The following is a 27281-nucleotide window of genomic DNA, read 5'->3' as shown; positions in this document are numbered from 1 at the left end:
AGTTTGTAACAAAAGCTTTAAACTCAAAGTATCCCTGAAAAGACACATGATTCATACAGGAGAAACACCATTTGTTTGTACAGTTTGTTACAAAAGCTTTAATCAAAATGGTCATCTGAAAAAACACGTGAGAATGCATACAAAAAAGCGAAATAACTGAAACTAAAAAATATATAGTTTTTGTTTACTGAAAAAATAAAAACTAGAATAATAAAATGATTTAAAATAAAAACAATAACTGAAACTGTGTTTACAAAACAAACTAAAACTACCATAAGTATTCCTCCAGGTCACCAGGTCAGGTCATGGCCATATGCAGAGACTCGAGAGCAATCTTTTGCACGGCAGATTCGCGACACAGTTGTAGGTAACAATGTGAAAATCTGCCTCATGGTCACGCTATAACAGACCCTTCTGGAAGATTTGTACAGATTAGCTGTACACACTGTGACACTAAACACAGATGGAAGGACGGACGTGCAAAACATGTCTTTGGCCTGTTGGAAACAACAAACTGAAATTATAGACACAATTCCCTTAAGGCTCATTCATAGTCTGGATTTTCGGTGGTGAGGTGACCACCGCTCTGGTGGTGAGGTGACCACCGGAGCTGAAATAACGTTGAGCGGTGGTGAGTAAAAACAGAGAGAAGGGCTGGGGTGGTGGTTTGCTCTTCACCACGGCTCGTGATGTCATGTTGTAGTTCCGTGGTCACCTCACCACCGAAAATCCAGACTATGAATAACGCTTTAGTCTTCATTCATTTAAAAGGTTTTAGGGATGTTATGCATGTATTGATTTGAAATATAAAGAACTAAAACTATAAACTAACTAAAAACGAATTGTAACTAAATGAATTCGGGGAAACAATATTCAAAATGAACTATTATAACCTTCCATGGAAGTTGGCTGACAGGAGAGGTGGGGAGTTTCACCCTATCGATTAACTTCATTTAATCGATATGACCGACTGGTTTATGAACTGGCTTGTTATGCCTTATGATTTATTCATTCAACTGAACCGTGGCATTACGGATATTCTCCAGTCTCCACAGGACCACAGAGAATATCCGCCCTTTATTTCCCTCCCCTCCCTTGCTCTGTTTGACTTTTGAATTTATTTGCCTTCCATTTATGGATAAGGAGGATGGGAGCATTAATGTAGGAAAAACACCTTGTGCGCAAGACATTATTGTTATCATCATTAATATTATTTTCATACTGGTGCTGTCTCTTATTGACACTAATGGTGCACAATGTACAATCCTTTGTTTAATCCTTGTTAGCTTGTTTTGTTTTTTGTTTAGGCTTCTTCAAAAGTGAATTCAATTTGAATTGATTTTTATTTTTATATTGTAGTTTTTTGTTGTACTGACAATGTTGGCGCTAATGATTGACTTGATTATTTATATGCCATTTAGGCCAATATTATGTCCTAGTTTGGTTGTCTATTTTCCCCTCTTCCTTTTTTGCGCTTTACATGCTAATTTCTCATGATGGTGTGTGTTGGTCTGGCTCTAGGAGTGGGTGTAACCAAATGGACCCTTGTGGCCCGTTTTCAGTGTGCTCTGAGTTACAATTTGTTAAATTAACATACGACTTTAGTGTGCAGAGTACATTGTATGTCTTTCGATTAATGGTAATAAAAACAAATGTCCAAATTCTATTCTAACTTTTTATTTATCCATCCTCTTTCCGGAGGGCAGGATTTAATATTATATATTTTTCAGCATATGACAGAGATTCTCTCTCTTTTTTTTATGTGATGCTAAATGACAGAATCAGTAATGTCTTAAATTATGGCTGTGAGCCCATCTTTTTTTTTTACCCTGAACACTGAATCTTATGCTTATTTTACACTGAAATATTTTTTTTCCATAAATATAAGCAAGCACAATTGCAGTGGAACGAGGATGCAACCTCTACCAGTTTACCTCTACCAATCTAATTTTGAAGAAAGCATCTAGTTATTAAAATGGAGGTGGAACATTATCATGGCACTAGAACACTAGAACATTTCTTTTAGTTTTTTAGGTTTTAGACAGAAAATACACGCACTGGAGGAAGAAAAAAGTAATGCATACTTTAACAGTAGACTTTGTCTACTGAAAAAGTCTACTTTAACAGTAGAGTGTTAAAGTAGACTTTCCCCTAGGGGAAACACTGGTAACATGGTAACACTGGTATTATATAACTTTCATAGTCTGTATTGAAAGATTATAATAATTTGTCCATTCTGAAAAATGTAACGGGGTATCTGCACAGCAGGCTTAGGCAAGTCAGATTTAACTTAAATACCTCCTATATTTAATATTGTGTGAGCTTGTAGATCTGTTCAAACTGTTACTTTGGGTTTGTTTATCTGTAAAGACAGACTGATTGATTAATCGAACCATTGGCAATTAATCTAAAAACAACTCAAATCATCCGATACCGATGTGTTTGCCGATTAATCTCCCATCATTAATTATAATGCTATGATCAGATGTGACCGATATTCTCAGAGATTCTGTGAATTTATACATGGAATTGTTTGAACCCAGCATTCTAAAATCTTATTTCCAGAGGTACTGCTTTACTAATAAAAAATAATATCATGAAATAAGTTTTATTCCCTGAGCTTTTGTGATAGTGTGTGTTTTGCTTGTGGTTAATTCATTGGGTGTGACTTGTCTCGTTGGCAAATCTAACAGGATCACGTTTTCGTCGATATGACGGACGCCGTGGTGTCAGAGATCTTATCCATGTGATAAAAGAAACCTGGTCAGACTGTGTCTCCACTGGCAAAGACAATTCACCTGCTTTTAAATACGTTCAAAAAAATATTCATGTGTTCTTTGAAAAGCATGATTATGAATATTAATTTGCAAAGCCTTGACTTGAGGATACAATAGACCCCTTTCCCAGCAGCCATGTTCACATGTCACAGCAGGGTCAACATGGGTGTAATATTTAGTGTGTATTTACTATTTAATGTGATATTTTTTAAAAAGCATGTACATTATACTACAAAAAAAATGATGAATTTAATATATTTTTAAAGCGTGTACTGCAGTACTTTAACTCAAGTACTCATTTGACTGGCCAACGTTCAATTGTAGTTGATTCATATATTACCAAGAGAGAGTCTACTGTCTGTGTAGACTGTGTAGCCTACGACTCAAGTGTTGTCATACCAAAACCTTCCTGCAAGTGTCACTGTGGGGCCTTTTTGACATTCATCCATTTCTCCCAGTCTTCATAAATTATTTTTGTGAATTTATAATAGGCCTACGGTACACAATACTTAATTATAGCCTATTGTTCTGGTACTTCCCACAATCCCTGGCTTGTGTGGCGAATATCGAAGTGATGATGTAGCTTTTTTTTGTTCATGTTTTATGTTTATTTAGCTTTCAGGAGGAGCACGGGTTTAAAAAAGAATGCAATTATTGTTAAATGTTATTTTTCTTTTCACTTTTTAAGAGCTTGTACAAGATTGATTCAGATTTGGCTCGTGGATAATCAGATGTGATGTGATGTGCCTTTTTCAATTACACTGTGCTTGCTGTAAAAGTACAAATGTGAATATGATCATGCTAAATAGTAAATACTGTATGTTTCGCTGTCCATTCAGATTCACTGTATTGTCACTTAGATGCATGGTTCAAGTACATACATGTATGTACTTAAACTAATTCTACTGTTGATTTAGTTGACTAAAATGTATTTTGGCAGGCCTTGATGGAATCAAAATCAAAATGACTGATTTGACACTTTCTGAAAATAGCAGATCTACAAGCTCACAATGCGTCGCAGCGCGGTGCGTTGTGAGCTTGTAGTTTGGCTATTTTCAGCATGCAACCAAGTGTAAAATGACTTGTGTCTTTTACTTCTAAATGGATCGTGTTCACTAGATTTCGTGTCCACCCTAACATTTTAGTCTAGTTTTTATTTGTTGACTAAATCGACATATTTTGTCATAGTTTTAGTCATCATGGCTTTGTTTATATTTATTTTTTATGTAGTTTTTGTCAGGGAAAAAAGGTAGTCGACGAACATTTTTCGTCATAGTATTAGTCGACGAAAACAACACTGCACACAGGGCAATAATATCAGCCAAACAGTGCATATAGTGCAGTGTACTCAAAGGTGCATAAATGGTAAATGGTAAATGGTGCATTTATATAGCGCCTTTATCCAAGGCGCTTTACATAGATTGTGCATTACATTCACCCATTCACACACCGATGGCAGCGGAAACCATGCAAGGCACCAACTAGCACATCGGGAGCAATTAGGGGTTCAGTGTCTTGCTCAAGGACACTTCGACAGTAACTCTGGGGGAGCCCGGGTTCGAACTGGCAACCTTGCGGTTCCCATCCAGGCACTCTACCCCTGAGCCACCGCCGCCCCAATGTATGGATGACTTTTATTGTGCTTATGTCCTCAGCATGTGGCCTTTATTCCAAATGGTGTTCAGATTAAATTCTGAATGCAGTTTTCAACTTTCACCTCATGTACATTGAGCTCAGAGCCAGCTGACAAGGCTACATAATGGGCATAATAAAATACGAGATAAGAAGATAAGTTCAGGCACCAAAGCAGTGCAGCAGTTAAAAAGGTAGGGCAACTTGACAAGGGAAAAAAGAACTGCAGATACAGAATGACAGAGAGACATTCAAAGCAACACGGAAAAAATGTATGTGTGTATGTAATATTTGCGGGCGAGCCATCTAGCCAATTCTTATCTATGCTGTGGGGTCAAAAATTTGAATAAGTCAACAACTGTGCTGGACCCCAAAGCCAGCGCTCACACACATGATGGTGTGATTGTTTGTGTTTCATTAAATGAAACACAAACAAAGTGTAATGAAACTTTCATTACACTTCAGCTCAGGTTGAACCATTTACCCTTTATTGCAATGACATTGCATTTAGTTTGGCGGTGTGGCTCTGCTCGTGTGATATTACAGATATGCCGCATGTGCAGGCAAAGCAATGCAGTGAACCGTGCCTTTTCTACAAACTGTTAGTGTTCTGCCAATTAAGCAATGTATCAATCAATGACTGATGGTATTAAAGTGAGAGCCCCATTTGTGCTCTCCCACTCCACTGTAGCTAACTACGTACGGCACTGGTTGTCTCCACCAGGCCGAAGGCATGGGGAGAGAGTATGTTTTGCACTCCATCCGTGCGTGCATGCGTGCGTGCGTGCGTGCATGCTTGCTTCCTTCCGTTAATCTCTGGCACCATTGGCTCGATGCATGCCAAACTTTGCACACACACTCCCTGGATGCCAACGACAAACCTCTGCCCCAAATATTCCTCAACAGCCTGTTATAGCGCCACCACCAGGCCGATTTAGCCAAAACACATTTCTGTAGATTACTCGTACACATTTTATCCATACGTCACACAATTCGTTATACACAATCTCCATAGTCATGTGATGAACACGGATCTGCATCATTTCCCATCTTTCATCCTGATTAAGATTGGCTTCCAAAGCTCACGCAATCTCTGTAGTCATGTGATCAAGACGAGTCTGTTGGATTTCTCAGATTCTACACTGATTGGCTCATTTTGGCCCATTTTGTAGAAAATTGTCCTGCTCATCCAGAATTATATCCTCAGAGATGCTATGAGTGATCTGGATCTGCATTTCCTCAACAAAATGAAGAAAATTCTTCCAAAAACTAAAACATGTTTTATTACTCCTAAACATTTGGCCAAACATCACACACAGTCCTATCCTCCTGGTGGAGACCTGTGCCCAGAAAGGGCACTTTTTCTAGTTATATCTGTGGTCCAGGGACCTGCAGGGGTCCTTGAGGTGGTGTTCCAGGGGGGTCCCCAACAATATTAGTTGTAGAAGAAACACATCTTCTCTTATACAGGTGTAACATGTCTATGTTCATGTTCCAGGGGAGGTCACTGATGGGGCTAGTCTTCACCTCCCAATGTATGAATGAATGAACCATTGTAAAGCGCTTTGAGCACTTGGAAAAGCGCTATAGAAATGCAATTCATTAGTCTAGTGGTGTGAACTGTGAAGCCCCCGACAGGACCAGGAGAGCCATGGGCCCAAAATGCCCCTTTACACCAGTGGTCTTCTGTGAGGTCTGGGGACCTCTTGGAACCACGTACGTTGATTGATAGTTAGTACCCACAGGTCTGTAACTCGGTAGTACAGTAGCCTACAGACAGTCTCTGAGATAAACAATAAAAAATATATATGGAGGACAGTGAGTGGGCAAATGCATAATTTGCATATTAAATTGGGGGTCCTTGAAATTAAAAAGCGATTTGTAATAATTATAAAGTTGACTTTATAGTGTGTGGGGGACGACGACACATAACCTTTACACAAATATGGCCATGGGGCCGGTGTGTCATTAATAAATTAATTAATAAGACCAAATAGGCAGTCTGATTGACTCACTAATAATCAGTCACTACACAAATATAAATATAACCACCAAGTTAGGCTACTAGTTAGCCTAGACTACAGATCAACTGGCTAATACTTTGTTATAATCACTCACATGTAGCCCTGAAACATGACTGCCTGCCTTGCTTTGGCAATGTAAATGTATGTTTTATCAAGCCAATAAAGCCCTTTGAATTTGACTGCCATGATGATTATCATGACAGTCATGACTTAACGGCACCCTGTTTTTGGCGCTTGCTACATTCACAACAAAAACGTATATATAAACATTCGGATTTCAAATATAAAGTACTCACAATTTGTCCCACGGGTGTTAGTTAGTTGCTGCACCAGCGATTATAATTGCTGCATCCCACGTTGTTTAATAAAAAGCATTTTTATCCGAGCGCCCTGGCTACTTTTTTCAAACGGGGTTCGTTTGGGAAACCACGGTTGCACACCGGGAGCGCACTCGCCTATTAGTCTGTATTGGCAAGGCGGTCAGCGTACCTATATCGAACACACCGAGTGCCACCCTCCTCCCGACCGATAGGGGCGCGTAGTTGAAAGCCAATGGCAAAATAACAGCTCGGATAAAAATGCTTTTTATTAATGCGGGATGCAGGCATGCAGCAATTCTAATCGCTGGTGCAGCAACTAACTAACACCCGTGGGACAAATTGTGAGTACTTTATATTTGAAATCCGAATGTTTATACGAGAGTCATGAACCATGCATGACTAGATAACATGTGAAACAAACAGCGGTGTTTTTCCTTTTTTGTCGATTGGTCCCAGATTGACTTGTTAAACTGCTTCCCAACATTGGTCACAGATGGAGGGATGGGGCTAGTTTGGCCAGGGGTTGGGACTGGGAGGAGCCCATAGCCTCAAACTATCCCTTTTCTCGACATGAGGTTTCCCTTTCCTCATAAAACGAAACTTTCTCGAGTCGTTTTATACATGAACGTTACGCACCCGGATGCATTGAACACATTTCTTTCCAGCCCGCAGTGTCGCAGTTGGTATTCTGATAAGGACTGCCTGTGTATACACTCGAGTCGACGCCGACGCATCTTTCTCCTTAATTATACAAGTTACAAGTTACAACAACAGTGTAAAGTGTAGGCAGCTACTTGCACATCATGGTAAGTAGGATTAATTACGTATGCCTATCGATATTTTGGTTTACTGAAACTTTTTATGTTTTGTTATTGCATTGTCACAACTCACAACAACTTAACATTTAGCGCGACTAATAAGCGAGGAAGAGAGTGGGCTGCTGCAGGGTACCTGTTCAAATATTGCTGTTGATGTATATTCTGTCTGTCAGACTCAGGTCTATAATGTCTATCTATGCCGCCTCCCCTGGTCTGTTGCTATATTCACGATAAACTATTGTTGCATTACAACACTTTTCGTTTGGTCTTGTCTGACAGCGGCACTCTCTTTCTTTGTAGCTCTCTTTTTTTCTCTCTCTCTCTCTCTCTCTCTCTCTCTCTCTCTCTCCAACTCTGTTGAATTAAATGTAACATTCTCTTTTATTAGATTAATCTTCATGATCAATCTGTTCCTGTGGTGAAGTTGTAGCCAAGCATTGGAAGTTATAATGGGTAAGTAGGCTACAGCCTACATTAATGATTTATTATGATGACCCCTTGCAATTTGGATGATGTTACTGATGTTACTGATTGAGTGGCAAACTGGCAACCATGGAACAAATACTATAGGCTAGGTTGCAGAAAATATAGCCTGTTTACTTTTCTCATAGCATGTGTAAAGGAAGAACAAACACAGCTTGTAAGATCAATTTTGAAAAAGTATAAATGTTAGAAACAGAATATAGGGGTAATAGTCTCCTCCGGAAGTAGGTCTATACATTGTTTTCCCATGCTCTTTTCTTTTTTTCCATAGTTTAATTACTCAAATTAAATGATGTACTTTTCCATACTCTCCATGGTTGTGTAGGTACCCTGAATAAAATATATCTTTAATAATAACCACTGATCACTTAAAAGTATAGGGCTGTCAAATGATTACATTTTTTAATCAGATTAATCACAGCTTCAAAATGAATTTATCATGATTAATCACCATTCGAACTATGTCCAAAATATGCCATGTTTTCCTGTATATTGTTGTGGAAATGGAAAGATAAATGACAGAAAGCGGATATACATTTGTTAACATACCTGTAGTATTCTGTTTGTTTAACAAATTAACTTTAACTGTTTGCATAAGGGTTTGGAACAGTACTCAATCAACTGTCTCTGAATCTAGCCTACACTAGGCACTGTGGTTCATCCATATAACATTTTCAACGTTTTTAACTTAAATCTTTGCTTCTGGGGGGGAGGGGGTCCCTAGAACAACATATTTTTAGAATCGGCCTCAGGTCTAAATGGGTTAAAGGGATAAGTTCAGATATTTTTTTACTTAAGCTGCATGAAATACTTTCATCATTAATTTAGTTGTTGCAACTGTATTAATTGATTGCCCGAGTCCCGTGGTGGGAGTTCTGCTCTGGTTTTGGTCAATATTAAGCAGTTCCTGTCATTTGGTGGGGGCCATGCAGTAAAAGTAAATGAATTCATAAAACTAACGTAATTTGTATTGTTGTTGATCTACCCCTCTATCACATGGAACAATTTTTTGGGCGTAGTGATATGGACACAAAAAACATAGTTCCGTGTGATAGTAAGGTAAAAAATGAACAAAAGTTTAATGTTTTAGAAATAGGTCAACAATACAAATGACGTTAGTTTTGTGGGTTAATTTACTTTTAAGATGCGTGGCCCCCAGTGCCCCCCACAAAATAACTGGAACTACTTGATATTTCACCAAAACCAGAGCAGAACTCCCACCACGAGACTCGGGCAATCAATTAATACAGTTCTAACCACTATATTAATGGCAAGTATTTGATACAAATCTGAACTATCCCTTTAAGGTGATACATCCCCCATAAGCAGTAGTTAAAGTAGATCAAACTGTTTAGCAGTTTTATGATCTGGAACCGACTTGGAAACCCTTCTCCTTCCGTTTGTCCCTCTGAGAAAACTCTGAGATTACACTCAGATCACAGCAGCGCCATCTAGCGGAAGTGGAAAATAAAATGTCTGAGCATTGTTATGCCGCACTGTGCATACCAAAGACTTGGAGCAGAATCATTGTCATGATCTGTCACTCCACAGACCATGTCTCCTCCCTGGCCACTCCCTCATTTCCATCCCATTCACTCACCTGCTTCCAACTCCCTCGTCATCCCACCTGTGAACAATTCCTCAATCAACCTTCCCCCTATAAGACTGGACTCATGGCAAACATTCAGTGTCAGTTCATTATTTTGTTGTAGCAGATGCATGTTCCTGGTTTTCCTGTTATTCCTGGTTTTTGACAGTTTGGACATTTTCTGATTTGATTCCTATGTGCTGCTCTAGTGTGAGTTTTTGTCCTTTCCTGAAATCTACTGTTGTGAGATTTATGCCTGGATTCCAGAGTTTCGTCTTCATTGTAAGATGTTTTGATTTATTAAATACTTTGAATTAGACCCTGTTTCCTGTGACTCTGCATTTTGGGTTCATCACTCTGCTGCCGCTTAACACTCATGTTCCCATACGTTAATTGAAGAATCTAATTGAACAGTCGTGCATGCTCAAATGGAAGTCCGCAACAGTTAGTAGGCCTCTCACAATTATTACATAATCACCTAATTGCAATTAGTTGGGATAATCACAACTATTATTTGCATTATCGTCAATCATTTCCATGTTGAAAAATTTTCATACACTTTTCAAAAATAACAGAAATAGATGTGGATCAACTATTTCCACTTTTTTTTAAAATTATATATAAATATCTTATTGTCATATCTTCTCTGTGCAATTTTGACAAATTGTAACATTCCATTGTTAAATGCAAAAAACACAACTCGTTAATCGCAATTATTTATGTGACAATTAAACCTCAACTTATTTTGTAATCATTCAGACAACTCAGTTAAGGTCGTTGCACACTGGACGTGTTTTGCGGAAAACCGATGGAAAAACGCAGCTGAAAATCGAAAAATGCAGCAGTGCAGAGACCATCCATCCATCCATCTTCAACCGCTTATCCGTAGTCGGGTCGTGGGGGCCCGACTTTTCTCTCCAGAGCAACATTAGTGACTTCCTCCTGGGGGATCCCGAGACGTTCCAAGGCCAGTGAATCAATGTAATCCCTCAATCTGCGCCTAGGTCTGCCCCGGGGTCTCCTCCCAGTGGGACGTGCATCGAGGACCTCCCTAGGGAGACGCCCGAGAGGCATCCTAATCAGATGCCCGGACCACCTAAGCTGGCTCCTTTCCAGGTGAAGGAGCAGCGGCTCTACTCTGAGTCTCTCCCGTGTGACTGAACTTCTCACCCTGTCTCTAAGGGAGATGCTAGCCACCCGTCGGAGAAAACTCATTCCGGCCGCTTGTTTTCGCGACCTTATTCTTTCGGTCATGAGTCTCATGACCCACACGTCATGACCATAGGTGAGAGTAGGAACGAAGATTGCTCGGTAGACAGAGAGCTTTGCATTCTGGCTCAACTCTCTTTTCGCCACAACAGTGCGGTACAGCGACTGCAATACCGCCCCTGCCGCTCCAATTCTCCGGCTGATCTCCTTCTCCGTCCTCCCCTCACTCGTGAACAAGACCCCGAGATACTTTAACTCCTTCACCTGGGGTAATGCCTCATTTCCTACCTGGACTGCACAATCCACCGGTTTCCTGCTGAGAACCAAAGCCTCAGATTTGGAGACGCTGATCCTTATCCCGGCCGTGTGCAGGGACCTAAATTAGCATCAACTACATAATATCTAACATTAGTATCATATCATTTTTGTTATTTTACAGTAATGTTGTCTTCACAATATTATATGTTACTAAGACAAGTTCTGTTTTGATAAACACTGAGCTACAAATGCAACCCAATGGATACTCAAGGTTTTGAGGGTTAAATGTACAGTACACCCATGGTTTTACAGGGTACTAACAGTCACTGACTGTGCATGACTGTGTTACATTTCTGTGCTGCAACAGATCCGGGAGAGAAGGGGAGGAGCCTTCTGGAGGGAGAGGAGGAGGGGCCAGAGGGACAGACCCAGAAGGCTGAGTCCAACACGGCGTCCTCTCAAAGACCTGTCACTTTCAGCCACAGGTAATCTCTACAGTTTTATTAAAAATAATATTAGTAATAATAACAAAATGGGTCATACACAAAAAGCCAAAGCTTGTTTCCATTGTGGTCCATTAATCGCTGCATTAATCGACTATAAATGTGCCATCCTTCCCTCCGCTTATCCCCCCCCCCCCCCTCCCATCACCACCCTTCACAGTATTGGACCAATTAGCTCACCACCACTTGAGGTGTCAAAGTCTCCATCTCGGGAATCGAGATCTGTGGCAGAGGTATGGTTACTTTGATTTGCCTCTATCTGACTTCAGTAAACCAGGCATTTAGTTTTGCTAGCTCACCACCATGCAGTGATGCACAACATTCAGTGGATCTTAGCTGGTGGCAGGGTTTTCCCGCTAGACACTTTTTGGGCCTGGCCATGCACCTTGACCGACAGGATTATATTTGCATAAATGGCCATAGCCATATTATAAGTAAGTAGAATATAGGCTACTGATAATTACACAATTTACACCGTGTTACATTACTACAATCTGTTCCTGTTTTATAGTTAACTAAATAATATATCTACTCTATCATGCAGAGATGTCATTCAATGAAGTGGGCATGAGTAAACTATTTGTGTGACTCTGTCGCATCATTTAAACCCCGGGCCAGTTCTGTTTATCATAACACCAAGTGAACGTAGCAGACTCTGAGCTCTGTTCCTATGTTGATTAGAAGGAGACGCAGACAGCTGTGTAAAGCTAGATTTGTGCTTTGTCGTATGGCAGTGTTGAGTATCAGAAATAGCAGACATAGAAGCTCACGCAATGTGGCGCCTTGCAACGTGTTGTGAGCTTGTAGGTCGGATATTCTCAACGCACGACACCAACGTACGACGGATAGGCATGAAAGCATACAGTATACATTCATTATAGTTAAGTGTGCGTGAGTGCATGCGTGCATCCTAAAGACTCACGATTACAGTGCATCTGTGTTTCTGTTTGTGTTCAGAGTTTGCCTAGGGAGGACACCGGTACCCATTCTCCTAGAGAGGACACCGCTACCCATTCTCCAGAACAGGCGATGCCACAGAACTCTGGTAAGTAACTTACCAGAGATCACACTGTTAGTGAATGTGTGCATCTGTGGGCAGATAACACACTGTTAAGGTAGTTCTCTACTGCATGACGCCGGGGGCGGTAAGTGTTGGAACGTGTTGAAAGCTTCCCAACCATCGCATAGCAGCGGGCTTGTTGTTGAGCCATAGGCTATTTTTCACCACCTTCCAACCTTCTAACCGACTGATCAGGCGACTTCATTGGACTGCCAGTCTTTAGTAATCTGTAGTAGTCTGTTTGGTGGAGAGCTACCTTTATGGAATCACTCACTGCCACCAATCGCTCTGTATTTTCATTGGCATTGACCATTATATTATGGAGGTCGTAACGAAGACCTTTTTTCACAATCATTACAATCGACTTATATGGGAAAATGCGAAAACTCACATTCAAGTATTTTTTCTCTCAGAAAAGGACTACAGTTACTACTTGGCGGGGAGGTTCATAACTGACTGTTCAGGCTGATTACACCTCAAAATACATACATCAATAATATGATATATTAAATCACATTACAAGTAGTGCTGCCAACGAATATTCTATATCCGAATATAGATTCGAATCAAAAATAATAATTAATAACCGAATATATAAAATTAAGGTTCGAATTAAAAATAATAATAAAAAATATTTTTTTATTTATTATTATTATTAGTTTTCGGTGCCATGGGTAAGCGTTGTGACTTGTGAGCTTGTAGATTAGTTATATTTGCCACGCGACACGCCGACAACGGCATACATTGAAGAATAAATCATTTCCTAAACACAGACTATACAGCGCAGCGCAGCGCAGTTCTGATTGGCTGCCTCGTCTCCAGCCGTGTTGCCTCAGAATTCTTTAGGGTCACTAATTTGAGCATAACAGCGGAGCGGCGGAGCTAGCCAGCTAAAAAGTTTCATAACGTCGGCACTCGGCAGCAGACCCACAGTCCACAGATAATAATAATGCAGCAGAATTAACACTGCCTCCGTGCCTCGTTTTGATAAGGCTGTGTGGTAGGATTGCTCATTTAAGAAAAATGTTTTACTGGAGAAGGGAGAATGTATGCGTTCCGTTCCATCTCAGTTTTCAGCAACACCAATGCGCGGAGAGAGAGAGTTGCGCCAGCAATGCGATCTTAAATGTTATGTCTCAGGTTGTATTGGTGTAAATATAATTATAAAAAAAATCCGATTGGCTCGAATTGAAATCCGAAATCCGAATGGCTCGAATTGTTCGAATCCACGTGGGTTTTTAAAACGAATATCCGAATCCAATTTTTGGACAATTACGGCAGCCCTAATTACAAGTACAGTAACTTCCTGTATTGATTGATCATCTCAACTGATTGTTCACCTCACACGTATTTTGTTCTGGTATCAACAAACAACCAATGCTGTTCTCTGTCTCTGCCTTACAGCTGGTGAACCCGAGCAGCCTGAGAACTGGACAGAATCTCAGGTAAGCTCCTGGCTAAGAACTGTCGGAGTCAAAGAACAGTACGTCAAGAAACTGCACGAGGAAGAAGTTGATGGACGAGTTCTCCTCAAACTGAAGATGGACTATCTGAGGAAGGAGATTGGTATGAAATCAGGGCCTGCTCTTCTGCTAATCAATGAGAGAGATGAACTTATTAAAGGCCCTGTGACCACCCCAGGTCAGCAAAATACATTAAGTGTCCCTAAAAGTAAAAAGGGAATTAAGAAAAATGAACAGAAATCCAGTCAATTTCTTCCAGGGGGAAATGAAGCTCACCCTGTAGATATTGTAGAGACAGATCAAGGTGTGCTAGGTGAAAAACAAACTGGCCAGGAACATTCTGTCTGTGTGTTGCCCTCAAAGGAGGACTGCAAACCACGACCTTTCGACAAAGAAGGCAGTGATTTTACATATGTAAAACACAGGGTTTTGGAGCCTGAGTCTGGTGTTTTTGATCTGATTAATCCTTGCCATGAATACAAGTCCTTTGCTACTGCTGCCTTATTGGACAGAGTACGATTACAAGCAAAGTTTGCCAAAGAGGTTCTCAAATTTGGTACTGGCTGTATGAATATGAGATCAAATGGCACAATTCACTTTGGTGTGATGGACAGCAGAGATGATGCAGGGTACACACACGGTGAGATCATTGGTGTCCCTGTGAAAGAAAAAGACATGTATGTAGATGCATTAGATCACATTGAGAGGAGCTTCACTCTCTCTGACAGTGAGCATGTACGCCAATGTATACGTCCACCCCGTTTCATTGAAGTGATTGATCGCACAAGTAGTGAGAAAAGCTATGTGATAGAGGTTGACATTGTACCATCCGTAAGTATTGTCAATGGCAGAGTGTATTCAGTTTGCCTACCAAACTTCAAAGAGGAGGCCAACAAAGTCCAATTTGAGAAAAGTACAATTTACCGGAGGGTGGGCTCAAAATCTGAGACAGTGATTGACAAAGACCAAAGTGACTTCTACCACAGAGTTAGAGATCGGGATGCTCAAAGGAAGGAAGCAGAGCATGGTCAGTCTTTTCGTACACCGGACATCTGCCAAGATCTAGGCAGAAAACTCAGAATGCTTGTGACCAGTGGCAAGAAATTCATTGAAAAAGAGAAATGGTACATAGTTGTAACAAACAAATTCAAACCAGAAGATCTTTGCAGCATTGAATGGCTACTCAACATGAACATATTCTGTGTGTTCGACTTTGACCCAGACTCAAATAAGTCAGGCCTATGCAGTAGTTTCCTTCAGCATCATGTTGCAAATTTGCATTTTATGCAGAACTACAAAATCCCAAATGGTATGACAATTGGTGAATTTGAAAGCCACTTGCATCTGTTTGAGCAGACAAGCTGGATCTTTTGTAATGGCCGCACTGACTACAAAGGAAACGAAAGCCACTGTGATGAAATGACTTGGACCAAAACAAAATTGACTCTCCTGAAGGAATCTGTGTCCTTGATCTGTAAACAGATCTTGCCAAAAGACACATTCCAGGTGCTTTTCCTTCTCACATCTCCAGTTGAGAAACCACTCTTGCACACCTTTTATGAGTTTTTCACTGATATGGAAGGCCATGATGACATCATTTGCATCTCTGAATCTGAGGAATACTTTCTAAAGTGGCAAAGCTATGCTGAAGGTTTATGTGAAGCAAAAGATGTGGACCGTTTCAGTGTTGTTGGGATGAAAATGAGCCACATTGATGGAACATTGCAGCAAATCCAACCAATAACATCACGAGCCACCAAACTTTTGCCCACGGTTGTAAAGGGGCAATGTGTTCTTGAAACACGCAAAGAAGAAAGGATGTATTCTCTTGAAATTCTGAGTATTTATCACTGTGATGAGACAAGTGAAGAATTCATCAAAGCAGAGAAAGCAAACATTGAACGCCAGTTCTACCATGGGGGAAGAGTGGCGTGGTTGAACCTTTGGCTTGCTGAGCGGCGAGATGTTGGAGAGGTCATTGAAAGGGATGCTTATTGTGACATTTCTAAACTTCTCAGTGATACCTTGAAACAAAATACTGATCAGAGTTCTGTGATCAGCTTCAACATCTTCCATCATCCAGGTAGTGGTGGCAGCACTGTGGCGAGGCAACTGCTGTGGAAAAATCGGAAAGATCTAAGATGTGCTGTGGTGAATCCGTCATACCCTGCCTCGGTTGTCACGCAACATGCAGTTCAGCTAAGAGAGTATGAGGAAAATGATTTCCAGAAATGTCTTCCTGTGCTCCTTCTCATTGAAGATTCTGACAAAGAATATCTTGATGAGCTAATTAATGAACTAGAGGTTGCTATGCATACCAAAAGAGTCCACCAAGGAAGTCTTTGTTTCATTTTGTTGAGCTGCAAACGATCCCATGATCCAGAGAAGAAATGCAAAGAATCTCCATTACAGAATGTTTCTGTCACTCACAAACTCTCTGATGAGGAGAAGAGGAAGTTTGCTGGAAAACGACAGATACTTGAGAAACAGTATGAGCCAGAATTCATCTTGACATTTGTCTTGATGAGTGAAGAATTCAACGATCAAAAGATTTCGGAGTATGTTGAACAATTTGTGAAACATTTGCTCCAAGGCATTGATCGTACATCTGTTGTCACTCGCCTCATTCTCTATGTGGCATTGCTTAATACATACGTACAAAACTCTTTCATTTCTCAGTCCCATTGTGAAGCTCTGCTTGCACTAACCATCCACATGGATAGGTTTCGCCGACATACATTTGAGAGAGCTCTCAGTGAACAAGCTAAACTGGTCTTATTACACCTACGCGATGAGAAGACTCACATTGAATCAATCAGAATCATTCATCCTCTAGTTGCCAAAGAAATCCTCCAACAGCTTCTTGGAGACCAAAAGAGCCAAAGTAGTTTGGCAATGGATCTGCTCCATGAAAAAGCACTTTTTGAGCACAGGTTCGGAAAGGAAGAGTATTTGGGTTTTTTGAAAGCACTGTTCTTAAGGCGTTACAGAATAAGCAAAGGGGATGAAACGGACAGTTTCTTTTCTCCTCTAATAGAGCACGTGTGTAAAACAGAAAAAAACCCAGAAAAGGCAATCGCATTACTCACGGAAGCATACCAGAGTTTCCAAAGAGATGCATTTTTTGCACAGCAGCTTGCTCGCCTTCATTATACCTTTGAGAAGTTTGAAGAGGCTAAAGACTGGGCAGAGAAGGCAGCCAAACAGATGCCCAAAAACTCGACCATACTACATACAAAAGGTCAGGTGTACAGGAAATGGTTCAATGCCAAGTGTAAATTCATTGAAAAAGTACCCAAGACTGTGCAAAATACAGAAGATGCTGTGGACACTGCACTAAAAGCCATGGAGTGCTTCAAACTATGTGAGAAAGCAGCTGCCTCGGATTTTAGGATTTTAGCCGCTTCAGGATATTATGCTGAGGTTGAGGTTGGATGCAGTGTGCTGAAGTTGATGTCTTCATTGGAGGTTTTTTCAAACGCACACAATGGCCATTCCGAATATATGAAGTACTTGGTTACAGAATACATCCCTGAGGAAGTTAGAGAGCCCTGGGAGCGCTTACATGATCGTTTGAAAAATCTCCATAAGACAATGCAGGAAGCCTTTGAATGGATCTCAGAGGAACTCAGCTACTTCCAGACAGACTTCAGTGCAGATCAAGACGACACCATTGATGGGCCAGAGATGAAGATAAACACTCCTTTGGCATGGATGGGGAAGAAATCTTCAGAGTATGGGAAGTACTTCTCAGACGTTTCACTTAGAACAGCTATGAAGCAGTGTCAGTCAAACCCAGACAGTATGACTCCATTCATGAAACGCATGGTTATTTGTCACCTTGGAGGAGGTAATATAACAACCATCCTCTCAAAGCTGACTGACCAGAAGCAGAAAGAAAAGGATGCAGTAGCAAAACTTGAGACCATCCTAACTCTTTACCCCAAAAACCCATTGAAGGCCAACCTTGATCAAAGGGATCTTGTTAATTACATAATAACCCATCTAGCTTTGAAATGCCTATCTCCTCAGTCTCAAAAGTTAGCTGCTCTGAAAGATCTACGGACACTCAGTGAGCAATTCCCAACTGAGAAAAGGGGATGTTTCCCTAGTGCACTTTTCTTGCTGACCTTGCTGTTTTGGCCAGAGGACAACGACACAGATCACGATAGAGAAACCAAATACGGAATTGTTCAAACGGCAGTGGAACTCTTGAAAAGATCATATGGGATGAAAATGAAGGACATTCCTCTACGAAAGAGAAGAATTTACACACATTTCTTTCTCACCAATGGTAGTGGATTGGACAAAATTGTCCATAAAAGCAAGGTTGAAACGATTACTAAGATGCTCCCAGTCTCTGAAAAACGAATGAAATGGTACAGCGGTGAAGCATGGAAAATGCCAGAGATTGCTAGGATGTTGAAATGTGTGTCTGGTTGGACTGAAGATGGAACCGTGTACCTTGAAGGTCCAAAGAAAAAGAAGTTCACTATCCTCCCGCTTTATGTGCCTTCAGTGCCTTATGGTAATGAAAACATCACATTCTACTTGGGATTTACGTTCAGAGGACCTGTTGCATACAACATTACAGTGACAACATAGTTTTTGCATCAGAAACTGCCTAAACTATGTTTCAGGTTTGATTGAACAAACGATGAAACCCATAATTGAATCTTGCCTTCTCCAAAGACTAAAAGGAACATTAGTTAGGCGCTATACAGCAGACCAGGAGGCAATTGCTTGTTGTTGTTTATGTTCCTCCGCTTAGTAATGCTTAAATCCAGTGGGTCCTCTTGTCTGAACTGAGGCTGTAGTAATCAGTAGGGGTCCTGGCTTCCTTTAGCTAAATCAATAAACCGGCTAGATGACAATGCCATCTCGGTAATGACAACTTCATCTTGGTGAATGTGGTTTAACATTATTAACTAAACCAAGAACAGAACACAGCGTACGCTGTTTACTTTCAGTGCCCATTAGTCTCACATATCCATTTTCAAGTAGCAAATATGGGATTATTATTTTATTTCTTCAACTAGAAAGTAATCACTGAATGCCAATGCGCAAATGTTGTACAGATTCAGGGTATCATGATCGATATTTCAGATCATTGACACAAACTTTGAACAGCCATATATACAACAAATCCTTGTGAGATAGAAATGCTTATAATGCCCATAACATGCAAGAGTATACATGCAGGACCTTTCCACAGTGTACGTTAAATTCATTCATTCAAGACATGTTTTGGAAATATGTCTCGTTTAGCTTGTTATAATAAGGAAAGTTCACCTTGACCTTAAACAGTGAACCGTGTTCCTCAACCAGCTCAATATACTGGACATTACATTAAATCAGAGTGTAATTTTCACAGATTTCACATGATTGTATTATAGTGTGAACATTCTATGGTGAGGTAACGTTAAAAACATGCTGTTTGATCCATTGCACTGATTTAGTGATTTTACTCTGGCCTATTTTTGGAAGAGAGCTGTCTCTTTCCATGGGTTTCAGGTCTGCCATGCTCTCTCTGCCTCCACCACCCACACCTGAATGTCATTTGCTTGTCTGCTGTACAGTATATAAACCCACAGAACCGGTCCTCCTTGCTAGGCCACAATGTTTGTTGGACTGGTGCTAGCTGTTGCCATTGTTGAAACGTTGTTTACCATTGCAGCATCCATAATATTTTTAGTTCATCGTGTCTGAATAGTTGGCACAAGTGCCTTGTTATATTGGTCTCGGTAATGGCAAGGATTTGCTTTAAAGGTGTTCTCTGCCCTTTATTTAGCTTCCACTTTTTCTCCTGTTTTTGTTGTCAGTTAGGGAGGCTATTATTGCTTTTCTGTTTGATTCGGTAGACCAGTTGAGTTAAAATTTTCTAGTTAGTGTGGGTTTTATTTTATTATTTTGTCCTACCCTGCTACAGTATCTCAATTGCTTCCATGTATGCATTATAAATGTTTTTTTATATCCGTTATTGTTTCTGTAAATAAATGTTAATAAATCTTATTACATTTAAAGTGTTTCGGCAACTTTTTCTTGTAATGTTGGGTTTATCTTGGTGAATGTGGCTTAACTTTATTATGTAAACCAAACTACGAACAACCATATAACAAAAAAATGCTTATAATGCCCATAACATGCAAGCGTATACATGCAGGACTTTCCCAGAGTGCACGTTAACTTCACCTTAAAGGACAACTTTAAGGTTCATGTTTTAAGTTGTTATTAGAGAAAGTAAAAGATGAGTGTTAATTATTTTTCATTTGCTGATTTCTATCTTTTTAGGGTATTTAGCCGTTTTTGACAGGGGGGCGGGGGCATTTGAGCATGGGGCTAAATATGTATTTTTGTCAAAATATTATAGCGATTTATTGTATTATTTACTCTAGTCCTACTAGACCCCAATACATTATATTTGGCCACAAAAGATCTACTGAATGACATATTGAGCCTATGACACACAGTGTGGCTTCCCCCCAGTAGGCTACCTTCAGATTCAGTAGATTCTGTGATCTTTTGGGGCCGGATGTAATTTCATGGGGTCTAGTAGGACTATAGTAAATAATACAAAAATAAATTGCCATAATACTTTGTAAAAGAATACTAGCCCCATGTTCGAATGCCCCCTCCCCCCTGTCTAAAATGGCTAAAACGAAAGAAAGCAGCAAATACACTTTCTAATAACAACCTAAAACATGAACCTTGGTTGAAAAAAAAAAAAACTTGTCCTTTAAACAGTGAACCAATTGTTCGATCCTCACCTCAACCAGAGACTACATGTTGTGGGCATTACATTAAATCGGACACAAGAAAGATGTAAATGTTATTGCTGATACTTAGTCCAATAGTGTAATTTTCTAGCCTGATTGTCAGACTCCAGTGAGCCTCCAGTGCGCTCAGTCGAGTGGGCTAGTAATTTTCATCAATTCCACATGCTTGTATTATAGTGTGGACATGCAAGTCAAGTATTGGTGCCTAATACTCATTTCAGATCATGATACGTAGCTGATTTGTTAAAGAAAAGTAACACTTCAACTTAAGTGAAGTAAAATGAGCTAAAAACATGTTTCTTACATAATATAATGTCACAACCTAATTGTAATGAAAAGGTAAAAACTTAAAACAGCACCTTGGCCCAAATGCTCAGTGTGAAAAACTAGCAACCCACCCACCCCTAAATTGGAATAATGCCAGAAATGGGCAAGACTAAAAGAAATGCACTAAAGTTTCAAATTGTTACAAAATATGGTAGAATATATTTATTAAAATACCACAGTGTGTCACAGCAGGTGTAATTTGTACATCAAACTTTGAAGCATTGTATGGAAACCTGTCCAGCTTGGGAATCTGAATCGGTGTACTTCACAAAAACATTATGTTATGGAAGTTCCGTTTTGGCAGCAGACATGTGGATCAATTTCAGTTTATAGTATATATAAACTATATGTCATGTTTCAATTACTTGATTTGGGTCTGCTTATAGCGCATTAGCTGACGGTGGAGAGCCGCGGCGCGAAACAGAACGGCCAAGCACTGCGCATAAGTTGTGCGCTCTGCTCGCGCACAAGTAGGCCATGCATGGGCGACTTGTAGGCAAAGTGCCAGTTGGCAGCTCGACAGTGCATTTCTAGTTGTATCTGTGTATAGAGCATAGCAGTGGGCGTGATTTTGCTGGACCAACTGAAAATTCTCCAATTCATTTTTCCCATAGAGATGATCAATTATTTTAAGCCTAGTTGGTTGTGTCAACATTTGGTGTCTCTCTGGGACCCAACCTTACAAAAATGCATTATGAATTATTATATTGAATTAACTCCCGAACTACATCATGACAAGTTGTGCTTAGAGTGCTAAATAGGACAAAAGAATGCAGAACTAACAGGCACAGGCAGTGCAGTGAAGATGCAAGAGGTTTATTTCCCACGAACCCACACAGGGAAATCACGAGAAACACTAGGCATGTCACAAGGAACTTCAATTTGGCTATGACTATGAGCTGGCTGACTCAACTAAGTGTGACATCATGGACTAATATTTGGGAATGGCTGACGTTGGGACTCCATATATGGGTATAGAGCGTTGCAGTCCTGCCCCCTTTCATGACGACGAGCGGCCCGGAAGAGAATTTCCCAATTCATTTTTCCTATAGACCTTTCAAAAAGTATTAATTTAAAGACTTGTAAGCCAAATCATGACAGTAAACAACAAAACAGGTGTACCTAACCCTGCCCCGCTGCCCATGTTTCTTTCTAAATAATTGTGTTTATTGTCATGATTTGTCAGCAGCCGAGTTATCTTTGTCCGAGAATTTATAGGTCTTTACTTTCTGAAACGTCTATGGGGAAAATTAATGGGGAATTCTCTTCCGGGCCGCTCGTCGGGGCGGGACTGCGGCGCACTATAGTCGACTCATTGTGACATCACCGGGATGACGCAAGCATTAATTATATACTGATGGCAGTATAAAATGTATAGAAGAGAGCCCAAATTTAATCCAATCTCCTTTTCATGAGTCAAGACTCAACATTGCAAGACCCTTGAGTCCTGCACCTAATAATCAGTATTCCATCAGCACTACCCAGGATCCAGACACATTAATTGGCTTGAGATACTAGTTTCCTTGTCGAAGCGAACCACACAGCTTAGATATATCTCCGTCGTAAGTTCTGATGAAAACAAAACAGCAGCCCAAATGCCGTCGGATTTTGATGAGGACGCCTACCCGGAACCTCCTCGCCAGACCCCGGTCGCGGAGAAACAGACAGGACTGCCAAACCCGGCCCTGATTGTGGCCAAACTCTTCTACTACTCTGTGGATCTGCCCGTCACCACGTTCAGAGGTGTCGTGGAGAAGATCCAGGCTGGCAACAAGTCCGTCTACTACCACCAGAAGTTCCGGCGTGTTCCTGAGCTGACCCAGTGCCAGGAGGGGGATTTCCTCTGCTCCTACGAGGCCGAGATGCAGTGGAGGAGAGACTACAAGGTGGACCAGGAGATCGTGAAGGTGGTCCAGGACCGAATGAGGGCCTGTCACCAGAGGGAGGGTCACAGTTATCAGCAGAACTGCGTGAAGGAGCTGCAGCTTTTCAGTGACGTCGCCAAGGCCTACAATTCACGCTACGGCGACCTGGGAGCCTACGCCAGCGGAAGGAAATGTCTAATGAAGCAAAAAGAGAGAATGATGGCAGCTCAGGCTCAAAAGTCCTAGTTAAAGAACCCAATTTCATGTTCTGACAATCATTTGGGGGCCCATTATCCTCACAGCCCACCAAATAGTTTCTTATAGGCTACTATTTACTATACATGTGTAGTATATAATCAATGAATTGACACAAAACTTCTTATACATTCGTTTTTTGAGGGTTGCGCTAGCACAAACTTTGTCCTACAAAAACATTAAATTCCCCTTGACGATGAATGGACAATTTTACATCATAGTGACTGAGCAAATAGACAGTGTCTATTTTACGTTATGATGATGTACGATGATAAGAGCGCCCCTCACTTCACAACATGGCTGTGATCTTTATAATCGACTTAATCGATTAGTCTGTGCAGATTATTGAACAGATCGTATTACACTTTGTTGTGCAATGATGGTGTGCAAAAATTGCGTTTTCAAAAATTCACACCCGTGTGAAGTGATCTTACCTCATCAATTACAACATAATGTTTGTTTAAGCAACGGGTGCTAATGTTTGTTTAAGTCATTTCTAACAAATATTTGTTTTTGAGGGCAGGGGCACTAGCCCTTCCAACAACGTCTGTCTTGACTTTCAAATAATAATTGTTCATTACAAATAATCAAATTTCAAAGTTAATAATTGTGATATTAAGATTTGAAGTAATAACTCAACATATTATGTTGGTGCTAATTATCAGCCTCCCCTCCTCCCCTTATAATCATTTTATCCTAACGTATTAAAACCTTGCTTATGTGTCAATATAGTGGACGTCACAAATGGAACATTCAAATTCCCATATAGACGAAGCCACAGATGGGAAATGCCCTGTTGGCCAGGTGTAGCTAATCGGCTTAATAGTACAGTAGGCTACACCTCAGTAATGGCTGGCCCAGGGCACCCCTCTATATGGAGCCTGCTGTCATCACTGCTTTGTAATATCACAAGCTCTCACAGGCTTGAGGGCGGTAACTGAATGGGTAGAGAGGCAGTCTGGGAACCTGGATTAAAGTCCAGGCCAAGGCTATGTGAAGGCTCGAGGTGTCCCTTGAGCAAGACACTGTGAGGGCCTTATCTTGCACGCCGCCTAAACCTATTATAGCCATATTTAACTATATTGGAAAACATTTTAAAAATAGTTCAACTAGCCCATATGCATCGACACGTTGTGAACTTGTAGATCGGCTATTTGGATAGGGGCCCTTAGCTGTAAAGCTGTAAATAAAATGTCTTCCCGTGGTGGGATGTTTTTGCAACAATAATGTACATTGTCTGTATAGCCAGACGATGTACACTGTTGTCTGGCTTTTCAGACAATGTAATTGTTGCACTGGACAATTCCTGTAGAGAACACATCTGTGTTCTTTTCTCGTGCGCACATGTGCACATGCATGGCCAGGTGTAGGTGTGCATGATAATGACAGTGATCTTATTGTACTGTACATCCTACTACTGTACATCCTACTCCTCTCCACCACCTCCGGGCAGCACGATGCTCCTTGGGTCATAGTAGTCGTCATCGATCAGAGGAAGACCCTCCGCTTCGCGTTGCTTGACCAGCCTCTCGGCCTCCCTCCTGGCCCACTGGCGCATGCCGTGGTCCGGCAGGTAGTGGATGAACGTTCCACCCAGAACCAGAGCCACGGAGATGCCCAGGAAGAAGCCGATCCTCATGTTCCATTTGTCGACCACGGGATCCGCGGAGAACCCGTGGAAGTCCGGGTTCTCGGCGAACGGGCTGACCTCGCCGGCGCGTCCACGTTGACCTTCCCCGGCGCGGGGCGGCTGTAGATCGGACGCGGTGGCGGAACCGCCGGCCACTCCGGAAGGCCGCTGCGACTGGGAGACGGAGAGAGCCCTGGCGCACGCCGCATCGGGCCGGGGGCGGGCCAAACCGGGCCCCAAGCGAACCAAACGGGACAACATTGTGTCAACGTTGTATATACGAGCGAGCACACTGATGATATCACAACCCGGAACGGGAAGCCACTCCTATATTAAAGCTCACATGGTTAGTCTTTATATTCTGGGTCTCGTCATCACAGTGATGTCACAAATGAGTCAGCCAAGTTATGTCCATAAATGGAGTCCTATGGTTCAATTCCACTGGGTTCCGGAGCGGTTGTTCAATGGCCCTCAGTTGGATCTGCATTAAGCCATGGATCCTCATTTGATACCTTTTTATGTTTGAGGGCCGCTACAGCTTTGTTTTTACAACACACGTTTTTTCGGGCCAAACAAAGAAAAAACACTTTTTGTTGGTTTTCTTCTTTGTAATTATTTGTTGGGTCCAAAATTGTGTGTTGTCATGATTTGTCAGAATAGCTCATTCTGACACCTGCTCAACAGTTGTACCTGATTCATTGATTATTGTATTAACAGTTTGTATAATTGTTACAGATATATATGTGATATCAGTACCAATTATACAAACTGTTAATACAATAATCAATGAATCAGGTACAACTGTTGAGCAGATGTCAGAATGAGCTATTCTGAATTGTATTCTGCATGGTGGGCTACCAAGATGAGACAAAATTACAATATATTTATTTTATTTCATCATAACCACAGCAATGTTATAGCCGATCTACAGCTTATATAAAGCTTATAGAAAGTGGTTTCCAAAGTGGGTTATGGGGACCCCCAGGGGTCCTTGAGAGTTCCAGGGGGTCCCCAGCTAAATGATAGTTCGTACACTCTCAGAGTTAATTAACATTGATTTTACAATATAAATTGGGGGTCCCAGAGACAGAAATGCCATCAAATGGGGGTCCATGGACTAATGCATACATGTCACACTGGCGGTCCGTGACACTGCTAGATTCGTAAAGATCTATGGGGTCCCTGGCATATCTCTTCAAATGGGGGTCTGCGGGCTAATTAGTGTAAATTTGGGGTTCCTTGACATGAAAAGGTCTGGGGACCACTGGCCTGTAGTGAGCTTGCAGATCAGCTATTTTCTGAGAACAGGTTGTATATCAATGCAATATATTATATCAATGTCAATATCTGCAACCTTGGGTTAAAAAAGGAATTTTACTCTGAGAGACTACAAATTAGCCTACTGCAGCACGATGCTGCTACCTGGTGGGCAGATTGTGTATTTCATTTCCACGGATGGATCTTTACTTTAAATAAATGGGGGTTGGGCATGAAATGTATTAAATTAATACAAATCGAATTAATTCATTTGATATGATTGGAGCTGAATCCATGACGTGGCAATCAATTTTCTTTTTTTTCCAGGGTTGTGTTAAATCCAAAATAGCATTATTACAGCTACCAAAACAAATGAATAAAGACAAAACACTTATTATTTTTCCCATTTTTGGGACTGCACACAGCAAGACCAGCACAAAAATAAACTGTGATTTTGATGTCTGCAACTAAAATGTATACATGCAATTAAGATACATGCTAATTTATAGGTACTTCTGTGAATGCAGATAAGCTACGGCAAGAACAGACATAGGCCTATACAATAACATCAAGAGCTATCATAATAGGCCTACCAGAGTTTAATATAACAATTAAGCATCTTGTCCCGACCCTAAATTCCGTATGGTCCCTCCACTGTAGTACAGAGTCAGACTACACGACATGCATTTCTCGTTTGTCCTAGGAGGCTCAGGCTTGCCGGCTCCGTCCAATGAGCTAATTTAGAACTTCCTGTCTGAGAGCTAGCAAATTTAAGACATCCGGTTGCCTTCAGAATAAAATAAGGTTATTTAATTCGTTAATTAAATAATTATTACATTACATTGTTAGTATTATTATTACATTACAGTTATTGTAAAGACACATTATGTTTCTGTGTAAAAAATAAGTAATTAAATAACATAAACAAGTTAAATCTAAATGGATAAATGCTATTCACTGCAGTACATGGACTTTATAAAGTGGACACTGGACAAAAGACGGCCTCCGCGAGGCAACTATCTGGACATACCCACGT

The 27281-nt window shown here is 40.9% G+C and overlaps 3 protein-coding genes across 3 annotated transcripts; 2 read left to right on the top strand and 1 right to left on the bottom strand.

The window, feature by feature from the left end:
• Window positions 1-7421: 7421 nt before the first annotated feature.
• LOC308323203 (sterile alpha motif domain-containing protein 9-like) lies at window positions 7422-20158 on the top strand. Its single transcript, XM_080774880.1, has 6 exons — window positions 7422-7559; window positions 7960-8024; window positions 11477-11594; window positions 11773-11845; window positions 12570-12657; window positions 14077-20158. Exons 2-6 carry the CDS (start codon window positions 8021-8023, stop codon window positions 18738-18740), a joined length of 4947 nt encoding a protein of 1648 aa, XP_080631006.1. The 5' UTR covers window positions 7422-7559; window positions 7960-8020; the 3' UTR covers window positions 18741-20158.
• Window positions 20159-22833: 2675 nt separating this feature from the next.
• On the top strand, window positions 22834-23349 carry LOC308323484 (NADH dehydrogenase [ubiquinone] 1 beta subcomplex subunit 10-like; the record flags this gene model as incomplete). Its single annotated transcript, XM_080775212.1, has 1 exon — window positions 22834-23349. One exon carries the CDS (start codon window positions 22834-22836, stop codon window positions 23347-23349), a length of 516 nt encoding a protein of 171 aa, XP_080631338.1.
• Window positions 23350-24784: 1435 nt separating this feature from the next.
• Window positions 24785-25249, bottom strand: LOC308323483 (NADH dehydrogenase [ubiquinone] 1 beta subcomplex subunit 11, mitochondrial-like; the record flags this gene model as incomplete). The annotated part of the gene is made up of 1 exon (XM_080775211.1): window positions 24785-25249. One exon carries the CDS (start codon window positions 25247-25249, stop codon window positions 24785-24787), a length of 465 nt encoding a protein of 154 aa, XP_080631337.1.
• Window positions 25250-27281: the final 2032 nt, after the last annotated feature.

The sequence above is a fragment of the Protomyctophum bolini genome (genome assembly GCF_963924005.1).
Source record: "Protomyctophum bolini genome assembly, chromosome: 11".
Lineage (NCBI taxonomy): Eukaryota > Metazoa > Chordata > Actinopteri > Myctophiformes > Myctophidae > Protomyctophum > Protomyctophum bolini.
The sequence above is the reverse complement of the archived record's forward strand: the minus strand, read 5'-3'. Positions and strand labels throughout refer to the sequence as shown.